The following is a 15,714-nucleotide window of genomic DNA, read 5'->3' on the forward strand; positions in this document are numbered from 1 at the left end:
CTATGACTGTCATCTGATGAAGATCATCAAAGGTTAGTGATTAATTGTAACGGCTTTCCCCCTCCTCTTCTGAGGAGGAGTAGCAAGGAACGGACCAATATGCAGCGTGGTAAGTGTCCATGATATTTTAATAATAACTGAACACGACTCAATACAAAAATAAGTGAATGGAAACGAAAACCGAAACAGTCCTGAATGGTGACACAAACAACAAAACAGGAAACAATCACCCACGAAACACAGGTGGGAAAAAGCTACCTAAGTATGATTCTCAATCAGAAACAACTAACGACACCTGCCTCTGATTGAGAAACAAACCAAGCCAAACCCAAAACACAACATAGAAAAATGAACATAGACAACCCACCCAACTCACGCCCTGACCATACTAAAACAAAGACATAACAAAAGAACTAAGGTCAGAACGTGACATTAATTTTATCTCTATTTCTGCTTTTTGTGACTCCTCTCTTTGGTTGGAAAAATGGCTGTGTTTTTCTGTGACCAGGTGCTGACCTAACATAATCGTTTGGTGTGCTTTCATCATAAAGCCTTTTTGAAATCGGACACTGTGGCTGGATTTACAACATGTTTATCTTTAAAATGGTGTGAAATACTTGTATGTTTGAGGAAATTTAATTATGGGATTTCTGTTGTTTTGAATTTGGCGCCCTGCACTTTCACTGGCTCTTGTTGAGGTGTGACGCTACCGTCCCAAATATCCCAGAGAGGTTAACTCTGCTGCAGAGGATAAGTTCATTTGAGTTACCAGCCTCAGAAATTGCAGCCAAAATAAATGCTTCATGATTTCAAGTAACATCTCAACATCAACTGTTCAGAGGAGACTGTGTGAATCAGGCCTTCATGGTCGAATTGCTAAAAAGAAACCCTACTAAAAGACACTAATAATAATAAGAGACTTGCTTGGACCAAGAAACACAAGCAATTAACATTAGACCGGTGGAGGCGAGGAAACGACTTCGGTGTGGAAGTTGTGACAGTACCCCCCCCCCCATCTCTACCCAGGGCACGAACGCCGCCCACTCCCCCGGCCGGTCCTGGCAATAAGACCTCAGAAACCTACACACATCCTGGTTCACTCTCTCCACCTATCCGTTACTCGCGGGGTGAAAACATGAGAAAAGGCTGATCGAGACCCCAAATGTTCCATGAACACCCTCCAGACCCTTGAAGTAAACTGGAGACCCCGATCAGACCCTATGTCGGAAGATCCGTAAGGAAATCCACTGAGAGGTGCAACCACGGCCGTTGTGGAATGGGTAAGGGGTGGAGCTTACCTCTGGGCAGGTTTCCCCTCGAGCTTTACACTGGGTGCACACCAAGCAGGAGGAAACATAGACCCTCATGTCCTTAGCCAAAATGGGCCACCAGTACTTCCCACTAAGACCGCGCACCGTCCGACCGATGCCTGGATGACCAGAGGAGGGTCAGCCGGGCACGGACAGCAGACGGAATGTACAGACGCCCATCGGGACACTGGAGGGGAGTGGGCTTTGTCCACGTCCAGCTCCCACACAATCGGTGCCACCAGGCAGGATACCGGGAGAATGGGGATGGGATCCATGGGCTGCTCCTCTCTGTCATACAGCCGGGACAGTATGTCTGCCTTGGCGTTCCGTTAACCTGGTCTGTAAGAGAGGGTGAAAACAAAACGGGTGAAAAACATGGCCCACATTGCCTGGTGAGGGTTCTGTTTCCTCGCCGCCCGGATGTACTCCAGAATGCGGTGGTCAGGCCAGATGAGAAAAGTGTTGAGCCCCCTCAAGCTAATGTCTCCACCCCTTCAGGGCCTTTACGACAGCCAACAGCTCCCATCCCCCACATCATAGATTCGCTCCGCCGGGCTGAGCTTCCTCAAGAAGAAGGTACAGGGGCGGAGCTTTGGTGGCGTACCCGAGCGCTGAGAGAGCATGGCTCTCACTCTCCATCTCCACCCCTGAGGTGGAAATGCGGTACCCTAGGAAGGAGACGGACTGTTGGAAGAACAGGCATTTCTCAGCCTTGACATACAGGTCATACTCCAACAGTCGACCAAACACCTTTGCGCACCAGAGACACATGCTCGGCACATGCAGCGGAGTATATCAGAATGTCATCAATATACACCACTACACCCTGCCCGTGCAGGTCCCTGAAAATCTCGTCTACAAAGGCTTGGAAGACTGATGGAGCATTCATCTACCCGTGCGGCATGGCGAGGTACTCGTGGTGGTGGTGGTGGTAGTACTGAAAGCCGTCTTCCACTCGTCTCCCTCCCGGATACGCACCAGGTTGTAATCACTCCTGAGATCTAGTTTGGTGAAGATGCATGCCCCGTGCATTGACTCAATCATGGTTATGGTTATGAGAGGCAGCGGGTAACTGTACCTAACAGTGATCTGGTTAAGGCCTAGATAGTCAATACACGGGCGCAGACCTCCCTCCTTCTTCTTCACAAAAAATAAACTCTTGAAGGCGGGTAAAGTGGAGGACCGAATGTACCCCTGACGTAGGGATTCGGAGACATATGTTTCCATAGCCGCCATCTCCACCTGTGACAGGGGATACACGTGACTCCTGTGAAGTGCGGCGTCTACCAGGAGATGACTCTCCACCGTAGTAGCACCGGAAACCTCTAGACATCTACCCGAGCACTCTCGCAACCACCCCGTGAGAGCCCTCTGTTGCCACCAAACAGTGTGGTCGTGACTGGGTAACCAGGGTAGGCCTAGCACAACGGGAAACGCAGGAGAGCCAATAAGAAAGAGACTGATTCTCTCCTTGTGATCCCCCTGCATCACCATGCCCAGGGGAGCGGTGGCCTCCCTAATCAACCCTGACCCTAAGGGTCGACCTTCTAATGCGTGAACGGGGACGGTCAAACCCACGGGAACAATGGGGATCTCTAAACTAAGGGCGAACAATTTGTCTGTAAAGTTCCCAGCCGCACCTGAATCGACGAGCGCCTTATGCCGGGAATGCGGGGAAAATTCAGGAAAAGTGACATACAAAAACATGTGTGCAACAGAGGGCTCTGGGTGAGAATGGGGGGAACACCAGAGTTCCCTGCCTACTGCCTCGATCCCCAGAGGAACCAACCCGGCACCGACCAGCAATGTGACCTCTGCGGTCACAGATGGTGCACGAGACGGAACCTCCTCCGGTCTCCCTGCGCACAGCACCTCCCAGCTCCATGGGCATTGGAGAGGTGGTGCTAGGGTATCGATCCGACAGACCCCGCTCTAGACGTCCACGGGTAGCCAGCAGGTTATCCAACCGAATAGACAGGTCCACCAGCTGGTCGAAGGTGAGGGTGGTGTCCCTGCAGGCCAATTCCCAACAGACTTTTTCGCGCAAACTGCAGCGATAGTGGTCGATCAGGGCCCTGTCGCTCCATCCCGCGCCGGCGGCCAGGATCCGAATTCCATGGCGAACTCCTGGATGCTCCTTGTCCCCTGCCTCAGGTGGTAGAGACGTTCACCCGCCACTCTACCATCGGGCGGGTGGTCGAAGACTGCCCGGAAACGGCAGATGAAATCCTCGAAATGGTCCAGCGCCGCGTCTCCTTCTCCCCACACGGCGTTGGCCCACTCCAGGGCTTTCCCTGAGAGACACGAGACGAGGGCGGACACCCTCTCATGGCCCGAAGGAGCCGGGTGGACGGTTGCCAGGTAGAGCTCTAGCTGCAATAGGAAACCCTGGCAGCGTGCAGCCGTCCTGTCGTACTCCCGGGGAAGGGAGAGACAAATTCCACTTGGACCGGGTGAAGGGGAGGCGAGTAGTGGAGACCTTGGTTGTGCTGGGGGAGGTGCTGGAGGAACTCCATGTCTCTCCCAGCGGTCCATGGTTTGGACAACGCGGTCCATGGCGGCGCCGAGATGGTGGATTATCGCCGCTTGCTCCTGGACGCGCTCCTCGACCCCTATACCAGGAGTACCTGCTCCTGCTGACTCCATATGGTGGTATGGAATTCTGTAAAGGGGTGCATAATTGGTGGCAGGGAAGTCAGACACAGGAGACTAGAACTAGGTAGTAGCCGGATGGCTAGAAGACTGGTGACGCCTAGCGCAGAACGCCACCCGAACAAGGAGAGGAAACAACTTTGGTGGAAGTCGTGACAGGGACTCATCATTTGTTTTTCAACAGGACAATGACTCAACACACCTCCAGGCTGTGTAAGGGCTATTTGACCAAGAAGGAGAGTGATGGAGTGGTGCATCAGATGACATGGACTCCACAATCACCCGACCTCAACCCAATTGAGATGGCTAAAGATTAGTTGGACCGCAAAGTGAAGGAAAAGCAGACAACAAGTGCTCAGCATATGTGGGAACTCCTTCAAGACTGTTATGTAAAAGCTGTATTCAAGGCAAAGGGTGGCTACTTTGAAGAATCTAAAATATAAAAGTTGTTTTTTTAACACTTCTTTGGTTCCATATGTATTATTTTGATTCCATATGTATTATTTCATAGTTTTGATGCCTTCACTATTATTCTACAATGTAGAAAATAGTTTTAAAAAATAAAGAAAAACCTTGAGTAAGTAGGTGTGTCCAAACTTTTGACTGGTACTCTAAATGTGCACATTCTTGTGTAGTTTTTTTTTTCTGTCTGTCTGTCTGTCTGTCTGTCTGTCTGTCTGTCTCTCTCTCTATGTCTGTGTCTTTCTGTATGTCTCTTCTGTTTGCTTGTCTGCATGCCTGTTTCCTTTCTTCTGTCTGTCTGTCTGTCTCTCTCGCTATGTCTGTGTCTTTCTGTATGTCTCCTTTGTTTGCTTGTCTGCATGCCTGTTTCTCTGCTCTTTATGACAATCAATTTATCTTTTATTTACTGTGTGTTTCTCTGTCTTTTATGTCACTCACTCTCTCTGATTGTCCATCAGTCTATCCCTCTCTCCCTGTCCGTCTGTCTGCTCCGCTACATCTGCAGCCCACGGTCCACTGCCTACAGTATCTGTCTGTTTGTCCCAGAGGAGTGCCTCTCCCAGTTGAGCTGATGTATATTTGATGAGAGGGTGCCGCGGTCCTGCCACTGAGGAGAGGAGAGCCAGGCGTTTGCTGGGGAATAATGGCTGCAGCCTGAGCCTGCTGCACCCCGACACCATCACCATGCTCAGGTTTCTGTTTCTGACTCACAGTCAACGAGACTCCTTCGCCTATTGTGGGGCCTCCGCTTTGACAGGGCTTGGGTTTCACAGTTCCCTCTGTGTCTCACTGACACACACATACACACATGCATGCACACATACACACACACACACACACACACACGCACACACACACACACACACACACACACACACAGAGAGAGAGAGAGAGAAACACACAAAACACGCCTGGGGTTTCAGATCCCCAGTTAGAGCGACCATGCTATCTCAACACCCTGATAAAGCTTCAACGCTGATTTATAATAATATAGTAACACTTCTTGTTGCACTTTCACTACTGGTACCTGGAATCAAATGGCACTTTGTGACACTTGTTTCACTAACTGTAACTAGAATTACTGTAAACTACCGTTTCAGCATTTAATTTCTATGCAAAAGTAAGAGAGTTAAGAATGTACCATAAGCTCACTCCACAGCTAGTTTGAAATGTTCTGGATTAACTTGATATCCGGTAACAATGGTGCCGTGACTCGGCTCTACAGTTTGAGGGGTGAATTTAGCACATGTGGATGTGTGAAACGTACTCCTCAGCCTGTAGTGTCCCTACTTGCGGCAGCAAATAGCTAGCTTTTCACATGGCGCTGACTGGTAAGACCCTTCAGGAGGCCGGTCATGTGTGCTAGCAAGCAGGGTTGGGGAGCAACTGATTGCCTTACTTGTAATGGACTAGAAAAAAACTGCAACTATAATCCTTTACATTACCAGCTAAAACTATTGTATTTGGATTACAGATACTTTTGAAAAACTATAGGATTACTTCTTAGATTACTTTGAAATTCAGAAAGTATGTGTGTAAAAAAGACACGATGACACCTTTCCCTGAACAAGACAGTTAACCCACTGTTCCTAGGCCGTCATTGTAAATAAGAATTTGTTCTTACCTGACTTGCCTAGTTAAATAAAGGTTAAGTAAATACAAATATTTCACAATGACATTCAAATCAGCATTGAAAAAAGGTGCAAGTTTAAGTTTGTTCCACCTGAGCTAGTCTGACCACAAGTCAGAGACCATACAGACCAAATGGGTTTAATGGATTGCAGGAAATGAGCAGGAATAGGTTTTTGAAGGTGTCACATTCTGACCCTAGTTCTTGTGTTATTTGTTTGTTTTAGTTGGTCAGGACGTGAGTTGGGTGGGCATTCTATGTTTTGTGTTTCTAGGTTGGTTTTCTGTGTTCGGCCTAGTATGGTTCTCAATCAGAGGCAGGTGTCGTTAGTTGTCTCTGATTGAGAATCATACTTAGGTAGCCTGGGTTTCACTGTTGTTTTGTGGGTGATTGTTTCCGTGTCTGTTCGCCACACAGTACTGTTTCGGTTTTGTTCACGTTTATTGTTTTGTATTCATTGAGTGTTCAGTTTATGTTTTTAAATAAACAACCATGGACACTTACCACGCCGCATCTTGGTCCGATCCTTGCTACACCTCCTCTTCAGATGAAGAGGAGGAAAACCTTTACAGAAGGCTACAGTACTAACTAGGTCTTCCAATGGTGAGACTACTGTTGGTATCTAAAGATTATGCATCCAACTGAATTAAATCAAATAAAATGTATATACAGTGGAGCAAAAAAGTATTTAGTTAGCCACCAATTGTGCAAGTTATCCCACTTAAAAAGATGAGAGGCCTGTAATTTTCAGTCTTGCCAGCCTGGTGCAGGTCTACAATTTTGTTTCTGGGGTCCTTTGACAGCTCTTTGGTCTTGGCCATAGTGGAGTTTGGAGTGTGACTGTTTGAGGTTGTGGACAGGTGTCTTTTATACTGATAACAAGTTCAAACAGGTGCCATTAATATAGGTAACGAGTGGAGGACAGAGGAGCCTCTTAAAGAAGAAGTTACAGGTTTGTGAGAGCCAGAAATCTTGCTTGTTTGTAGGTGATCCAATACTTATTTTCCACCATAATTTGCAAATAAATTCGTTAAAATTCCTACAGTGTAATTTTCTGGATTTCTTTTCTCATTTTGTCTGTCATAGTTGAAGTGTACCTATGATGAAAATGACAGGCCTCTCTCATCTTTTTAAGTGGGAGAACTTGCACAATTGGTGGCTGACTAAATACTTTTTTGCCCCACTGTATAACAGACTGACCCTATCCCCCCGTCACATAAACTACTGCAGCATAAATACTGGAGGCTGAGACAGGAGGAGTCAGGAGACACTGTGGCCCCACTAGATGATACCTCCGGACAGGGCCAAACAGGCAGGATATAACCCCACCCACTTTGCCAAAGCACAGCCCCCACACCACTAGAGGGATATCTTCAACCACCAACTTACCATCCTGAGACAAGGCCGAGTATAGCCCACAAAGATCTCCACCACGACACAACCCAAGGGGGGGCGCCAACTCAGACAGGAAGACCATGTCAGTGACTCAACCCACTCAAGTGGCGCACCCCTCCTAGGGACGGCATGGACGGCATTAAAGCTTGCAGGTAAGGGCAACAGCAATGTTGTAGCATACAGGAGATACAGATATCACCTGGCCTTTTATTGATATCTACATAGCATTGATGTGAATCACACTGCGGCTCTCTCAATTATACCGCCTTTACGGATTGTGGATGTTGTGAATGGCTGTTTACAAATGTATAAATGTAGCCTATGTAACCAAACAATTTCATTAAAGAAGTGCCTATCAATCATTGTTTTTGCGTCCCGTGGACAGCCAGTGAAAAATGTGTTGCTGCATAGTGTGGATCCCAGCCTACACGGAATACAAGTTTGAGGGAATTCCTCTCTTCTAAACTCTGTGGTGTTGTGCTCCACATACTGTCAAAAACAAGTTTGATTTCAAAAGACCACGAGTGGGGGCTTTTAATTGCTCAATCCAATTTGTGCTGATTCAGTATTTGTTCCACTGGCCTAACATGCCTGCTCAAACTTGTACACTTTTAATAGGCTAGACTTCAACAGCTGAAATTATCGAGATATGAAAGTGTCACCAAGAAAAACGTACACAATAGGCCGGCGATAATTTTAACATTGCTTTGATGTGATTGGCCCAATCAGTCCTCCATGACAACAAAAACATAAACAACAGAGTAGGCTAATAAGTCCTTAGGTTTGCGGTTATCTTCATGTAAAATACATTTTCTGATCAATGTTTCCAAGTCATATTCTTGAAGATCAAGGGGTATTTAATCAATTGTAATGACTGGAAATCTGACAGACTTTGGTTTTAATTGTAAAGATATCCTAATCGTATTATTATCTGTATTGAAGGAGAAAGCAATGGGTTAGAAACATACCTAACCCATGAAGTTAAATGCAACATCAATATATGACCAGATATGTAAAGTATAAAATAGATGTCATTCAATTGTTAATATTCATCATTATCAGTGGTGGAAAAAGTACTCAATTGTCATACTTGAGTAAAAGTAATAGGAAATGACTAGTAAAAGTAAAGGTGAAAGTCACCCAGCAAAATATTACTTGAGTAAAAGTCTAAAAGTATTTGGTTTTAAATATACATAAGTATCAAAAGTAAATGGAAGTGCTAAAATGTACTTAAGTATCAAAAGTAAAAGTATAAACCATTTCAAATGACTCATATTAAGCAAACCAGACAGCACAATTGTCTTCTTTTTTTAGACAGATAGCCAGGGGCACACTCCAACACTCAGACATAATTTACAAACAAAACATTTGTGTTTAGTGAGTCCTCCAGAACAGAGGCAGCAGAGATGACCAGGGATGTTCTCTTGATAAGTGTGTGAATTGGACCATTTTCCTGTCAACATGTAACGAGTAAATGTATGGAGTAAAAAGTACATTATTTTCTTTAGTAATGGTAGTGAAGTAAAAGTAAAAGTTGGCAAAAATGTAAATAGTAAATTAACGTACAGATACCTCAAAAAACTACTTGAGTAGTACTTTAAAGTATTTTTGTATTCTAATGACTCTTAGTAAGAAAGTCATCTAAATGTAACTGAAAGTAATCAGATTATGTTACTGAGTTTGGGTAGTTAACTTACTGAATACAAATTTGGACAGGTAACTTGTAACTGTAACGGATCACATTTATAAAGAGACCTATACAACCCTGCAAGCAGGGCAGAGGTCCTGGTTTCAGTGTGAGCCATCTCAGGAGGAAGTGGTACTTGCTTAGCAAGCAGCGTGTGACTTCTGTAACAGTGGTGACTCGGATGAGCAGTTGGGCTCAGCTTGACAGCTGGGGTCGCTGTGCAGTGGGTTTAAAGGGGGTGAGTGTAAGCTGGCTTGAAATGTTGCGGATGGAGAGATCCAATTTGTACCTTTTGGGTGGCTCAACCCATTGGAACCAGAACTTTCTAAAAAATCTATAACTATTCAACATTGACATGATGTTTATAAGAGAAAATGTCAGGAAGAAAGCCCCCAGCCCCACATCTGTGATGGGAGTTTCTAGGAAAGCCCTGCCCAACAGGGTGGGGCAGACAGGGGCATGGGGAACCATGCCTAGAGTGGTGGTCCATCTCCATCACTATCTCCTCAGCCTGGCTGATATAGGCTGTGATTGACAGCACTTGCTCTGTTCACCTGTGGTAAAACAGTACATATTTCATCATCCTCCCTGTGCTTCATATCCATTCTGACCTGTTTATTCTTTAATTGGGGATCCCATACTGTGGTTTGCACCACAAAGTAAATTAACCATGATTAATGTATGTATTAATTGCTAGAAAAGAAAAGGGAATAGTGTCAGGGAGGATTATTGTTTGGTCGTCCATCAATTCATAATTTAACTTTAACAGAAGCTTGTCTGAATCCACTGTTCACTGGAGTTATTTCACTGCTGGCTATTATTTATATTTAATTTCAGGTATCACTTTGGAGTTTTTTTGTTTCAGCAAAGGCAAAAAAAATTCGTTAGACCATCGAATGTTCATTGAAAAAAAAGCCTATTACAAAGTTATGACAGAAATTAGGACAACGAATAAATGTAAACGGATCCAATAGAAAGCACAGCAATCTGCACAAAGCGTGTTGTCGGTCTGAGAACCAGCCATTGCACCTGTCAAAATCAAACTTCCAATCATCGCCTCGGAGTGGGTGGTGGTTTTCACTCAAGAGGCGTGGTTAAATACACAATTCCCAATAACATTTGGAGACAATGGGGAAAGGAGGGGGTGATGACCCACCGTTGGGGCGGGGCCAGTAACACAGCGTTATATTTTAGGTGGCTGCTAGGTAGCATCCATACTAAAGCCAAAAGCGGAGGAGTCCGAACGGATAGAAAGAGACCTACAGGGGAGCAGGCAGGAGGTTTAAACCTGTCATCGTTAGCAGCACTACCATCACCCTCAAACAACCAACAATTATATCAATTTGTTTAATCCTGAGACGTTTCTAGTGACAACGGACCAACACGGAGCCAAACGAGGAAGACGGAAAACGGCCCTCACTAACTTCTGCAATCATGATGTCAATGAACAGCAAACAACCTTTCAGTATGCATCCCATACTGCACGAGCCGAAATACACGCCTCTTCAATCGAGCTCGGAGGCCATCCGGAGGGCATGCATGCCCACTCACTCGGTGAGTTACTTGACATTCAAATTATCCAATTATCACGAATGAAAGGTATAGTCTCATAGCCTTAACGTTTTAATGCCAGGTGCACAAGTACAGTGAAATGCCCTTCTTGCTAGCTCTAAACCCAACAATGCAATAATCAATATAAATTGGAGTGGAGAATAGAACATGTGGAATTGGGTAAAACAACTTGCTAAATGCTTTGTATTTACACGAAAACCATGCATTGTCAATATGGTATTGTTAATAAAATGTTTTCAGTCAGTCTCATGTCAAATTCGTCTCATTCCATGGTGCAGAGAAATTATGGAAGAGGCTTGAAATATTCATTATTAACGAATAATCAAAAGTGATGGTGCAGTGGAGGATTTGGGCATATGAATAGTTGGGTTTATAGTCATGTACATTACATTAACTTAACGATTTGATATTATGGATGATAAATTGCTTATTGTGGATAATGTAATTTATAGTCTTTCCTCAAAATGTAAACATTTCAAACCTCTTGCGTAATGCATTTCCATTTTAAAAACAAACTGCCTGTTTGGGCAGCATTAATAACCTGTCTCCTCTCTGCTTCCCCTGCTCCTCTCCATCGCACAGCTGCAGGGCAACATCTTTGCCGGCTTTGATGAGACTTTACTGCAGAGGGCTGAAGCGCTGGCAGCGGTGGATATCGCAAAGAGCCATCCTTACAAGCCAGACGCGACTTACCACACCATGACCACCATGACCAGCATGACCTGTACCCCCACCTCGTCCTCGGCCCACCTCCATCACCCATCCGTGCTCACCTCGCACCACCACCACCACCCACATCATCAGGGCTCTCAGGGCCTAGATGGCGACCTTCTGGACCACCTGACCCCCGGCATGTCCATCTCCCTGGGAGGAATGCCCGGCTCTGACGTCTGCTCCACGGCCTCCCATCCGCACGCCCACATGTCCGCAATCAACCACATGCAACACCACCATCATCACCAACAGGCCATGAACATGCACCCCCACAGCATGGGTTCGCACACCTCACTGGGCGGCGGGGGGGACTCAGAGCCAGACCCCAGGGAGCTGGAGTCCTTCGCAGAGCGGTTCAAGCAGAGGCGGATCAAGCTGGGGGTGACGCAGGCGGATGTGGGCTCGGCCCTGGCGAACCTTAAAATCCCCGGGGTTGGTTGCCTCAGTCAGAGCACGATTTGCCGGTTCGAGTCCCTCACCTTGTCTCATAATAACATGGTGGCCCTAAAACCCATCCTGGAAGCTTGGCTGGAGGAGGCAGAGAGGGCGCAGCGGGAGAAAATGACCAAGCCGGAGATTTTCAACGGAGGAGACAAGAAGAGAAAACGTACCTCCATCGCTGCTCCGGAGAAGCGCTCTTTAGAGGCATATTTCGCCGTGCAGCCAAGGCCCTCGTCAGAGAAGATTGCAGCGATAGCCGAGAAACTGGACCTCAAAAAGAACGTGGTCAGGGTGTGGTTTTGCAATCAAAGGCAAAAGCAGAAAAGGATGAAGTTCTCTGCAACGCACTAGGCCAAAGGCAGAGCAAAACTTTAATCGAATAGACAAATCAGAAACAAATAGGCACACGGCTAATGTGGCCAATCGAGGCTGGCAGACAAGATGCGCTTCGCTCCTTTGAATTGGATAAAGACTTGAAAACCAATATCCCCCGGGGCAAAACGTAGGCTATAACTTTTGACATTTAAAACTCAACATATCGACGAATACAATAACAGTGAAACAGGAGATCGAAGTCATCATACTCTTGAGGCGGAAAAGAGAAAACCCACCCCTTAACTCATGGCAATTATTGTACAAAAAAATTGAAATCGAATAATACTTGTTATTATTCTCTTGAGTCAGAATAACTGTTTTATATTTATCATTGTACATTTTTGTGAATACATTGCACCTGTTTGTGTGAAGAGCGCATCTAGTTCGTTATTTAAAAAAAAAATGTTAATAGTCAAGTTGTTGTTTGCAGAAGATGCTTAGGGCTTAATGTTGTCATCATTATGTGTCTCAGAGATGGTTGCCTCTCCGTAACACGGGGGTATTACTGTAATCCATTGCATGGTTTACTCGTAGGGCGTTATGTGTGAATTTATAGTTCTAAAAACCCATCTGAATGCATTGCAATAAGAGAGCATACACACGGGCAAACGCACGTACACGCGGACATACACAGTATACTTCTCTGTGTCTACCTCATTACGCTAGTGTTGGCACATTCATGGTCATTTTGGACTGTATGAGTATAAAACACACAAAAATAATCGTTTATTCGTTTTTCGTTTTTTTCCCCACAAAGTTATGGTTGAATTAGATGACTCACAGATATGTCGGCTAAACATGGTGTATGTCTGTACTAATTTCACTGCAATGATGCTTTGACAATCAAATGATTTAGAATAATTACGTTGTAAAACTGCCCTTTTCTGTCCTCACATGGAAACGAAATTATTTGTGTTATTATTATTATCATTATTGGGCCATGGATGGAAATAATGGTTACATTACATTCCCTGAGTTCAATGCACTTTGTAGATATTTTAAACATGAGCAATTGTTCACTTATTTATATTTTCACAATTTTACTTAGTTAGGTTTCTTTTTATTAACCTATTTATTTATTTGAACTTAATTTATTTACAATACAACGTATATTTGTGAATATGTGCTTTAATGTGTCTGTGTAAGCGACAGAAACTAAAATAAACCATGCACGTTTTACCTCATCTTCTCCTATAAGTTATTTTGGGGTAAATATATCAACAATCTCCATTCGATGTCTGTTCGTCTGCTAGAATGGAAAGCAGCTGGTGCTTTGAAATGAGAGAACACTCTCGTGATGGGAGGTTGACGGACCAGTTCTAGAGTGGTACAATTTAAATCTGTTTCTGATTTTGGTGGTGGGCAGAACTTGATGAAGACTACGTCAATGATCAAATCAATTGAGCGTATGAATGATTCCATTCGATATTGAACAATGATTAATATATTATGATACATTCTGATTCAGATTTTGTTTATATTGATTTGTTTCAATGAGAAATAACATTTAGAATAAGCCATAATGGGGAGGGAATACATGATCGAGTCTAGATTAGGCCTATAATATTATCACTACCAAATGATTTGCCTACGTTTCACTTTTCCCTAGTACCAAAAGCAAAATACAAACTCGAACCTTTTGAAAAATGGTTACTATTATTCCTCGCACCTCAGAAAACTTTGAATGAGACCGAGTCTTGTCATAAACTGTGGCCTTAAGGGTTTCATAACAAAAAAAACGGGAAGCCATCAGACCAAATACGCTTTTAATTATTTACAAACATAAAACAAATATTTAGGTAAACTGTGGATGACACCATTAAATATTTTTAAGAGATAAGTTATTCGTTGATGCATATGATTTAGGCCGATAATACTTGACTGTGTCACTCTGAAGCAAAACTACATTTAGAGGAATGCTGAGGATTTAAAGATTACTGCAACAATTTAAGTAAATATAATCTGGCTAATAAATACATCAATCAATTATAAATATCAGCTTCTAATTAAGCAATAATGCACGAAGGGGTGCGGTATATGGCCAATATACCACAGCTAAGGGCATTTCTTTACGCAGAGTGCCTGGACACATCTTTTAGCCGTGGTATATCGGCCATATATCACAGACCCACGAAGTGCCTTATTGCTTATATAAACTAGTTACCAACGTAATTAGAGCAATACAAATAAACGTTTTGTCATACCAGTGTTATACGGTCTGTTATACCACAGATGTCAGCCAATCAGCGATCGGGGATCCGATCGAACCACCCAGTTTATAATTTATTTTTGACACCTCCTTTCCAGATAGACAGGTGTGTGTATATAATCCAGATGTGTCCAAACTAGTTCAACCGGATGCCGAAGTCCGATAGGGGCCAGAGATTGTCAGTACAGAAAATGTTAGGGGTTCCAGTGCTCTCCCTTGTGTTCAGCAGATGGTTTCAGGCCTGTAAAACTCGTTATTAATGAATAATAAATATCAGCTGTTATGATACTATTGATTTTTGTATGTGTTTATTAAGAAGGAGATCTCCTCTCGCTGAATGGACTGCCGCCTTGTGTTGTCCAACACGCGCCCGGGTCCTTTTCTCTCGGAGCAACTCAATACAACCATTAGACTGTAGAATTGGTATGGTGCTGTGCTACTGTTAGCGGGACGGAACTTCTTGATGTGACACATCAAGAGGGTTACCACTGAGGACTTAGAAATAGAATGGGGAGAATGAGGAAATGTGACAACACAAATAATGGTAAAAAAAAAACACATTGGTAGTCTAATATCTTAAAATACAACAAATGGATGGCTAAAAGGCCTAACCAGTAGGCTCGATCTATTGATATATAAGCTAATAATGTAGGCTAAAAGTAGTGATAAGCCAATAGGAAATCGAATTTCACCTTAATGCCAAAACTCATCGGCTTCATGTTAATTTACGTCATAAATAAATCACTACTTGTTTGAGCTCAAGGTTGGGACCATTAGGGTGGTAGGGTTACGGAAAATAATAAAGGAAAATATGTATGAAAAATGCATACATACAGTACCAGTCAAAAGTTTGGACACACGTACTCATTCAAGGGTTTTTCTTTATTTTGACAATTGTCTACTTTGTAAGATAATAATGAAGACACCCACACTATGAAATAGCACATATGGAATCATGTAGTAACCAAAAAAGTATTAAACAAATCATAATATATTTTATATTTGAGATTCTTCAAAGTAGCCACCCTTTGCCTCGATGACAGCTTTGCACACTCTTGGCATTCTCTCAACCAGCTTCATGAAGAATGCTTTTCCAACAGTCTTGAAGGAGTTCCCACATATTCTGAGCACTTGTTGGCTGCTTTCCTTCACTCAGTGGTCCAATTCATCCCAAACCATTGTGGATGAGTGATTGTGATTGTGGAGACCAGGTCATCTGATGCAGCACTCCATCACTTTCCTTCTTGGTCAAATAGCCCTTACACAG

General features: G+C 44.0%; 1 protein-coding gene across 1 annotated transcript; it reads left to right on the forward strand.

The window, feature by feature from the left end:
- Positions 1-10,409: 10,409 nt before the first annotated feature.
- Positions 10,410-13,340, forward strand: LOC139421987 (brain-specific homeobox/POU domain protein 3-like). Its single transcript, XM_071173128.1, has 2 exons — positions 10,410-10,690; positions 11,291-13,340. Exons 1-2 carry the CDS (start codon positions 10,571-10,573, stop codon positions 12,212-12,214), a joined length of 1,044 nt encoding a protein of 347 aa, XP_071029229.1. The 5' UTR covers positions 10,410-10,570; the 3' UTR covers positions 12,215-13,340.
- The last annotated feature ends 2,374 nt before the right edge of the window (positions 13,341-15,714 follow it).

Source organism: Oncorhynchus clarkii, chromosome 12 (assembly GCF_045791955.1).
Source record: "Oncorhynchus clarkii lewisi isolate Uvic-CL-2024 chromosome 12, UVic_Ocla_1.0, whole genome shotgun sequence".
In the NCBI taxonomy this organism is placed as follows: Eukaryota; Metazoa; Chordata; class Actinopteri; order Salmoniformes; family Salmonidae; genus Oncorhynchus; species Oncorhynchus clarkii.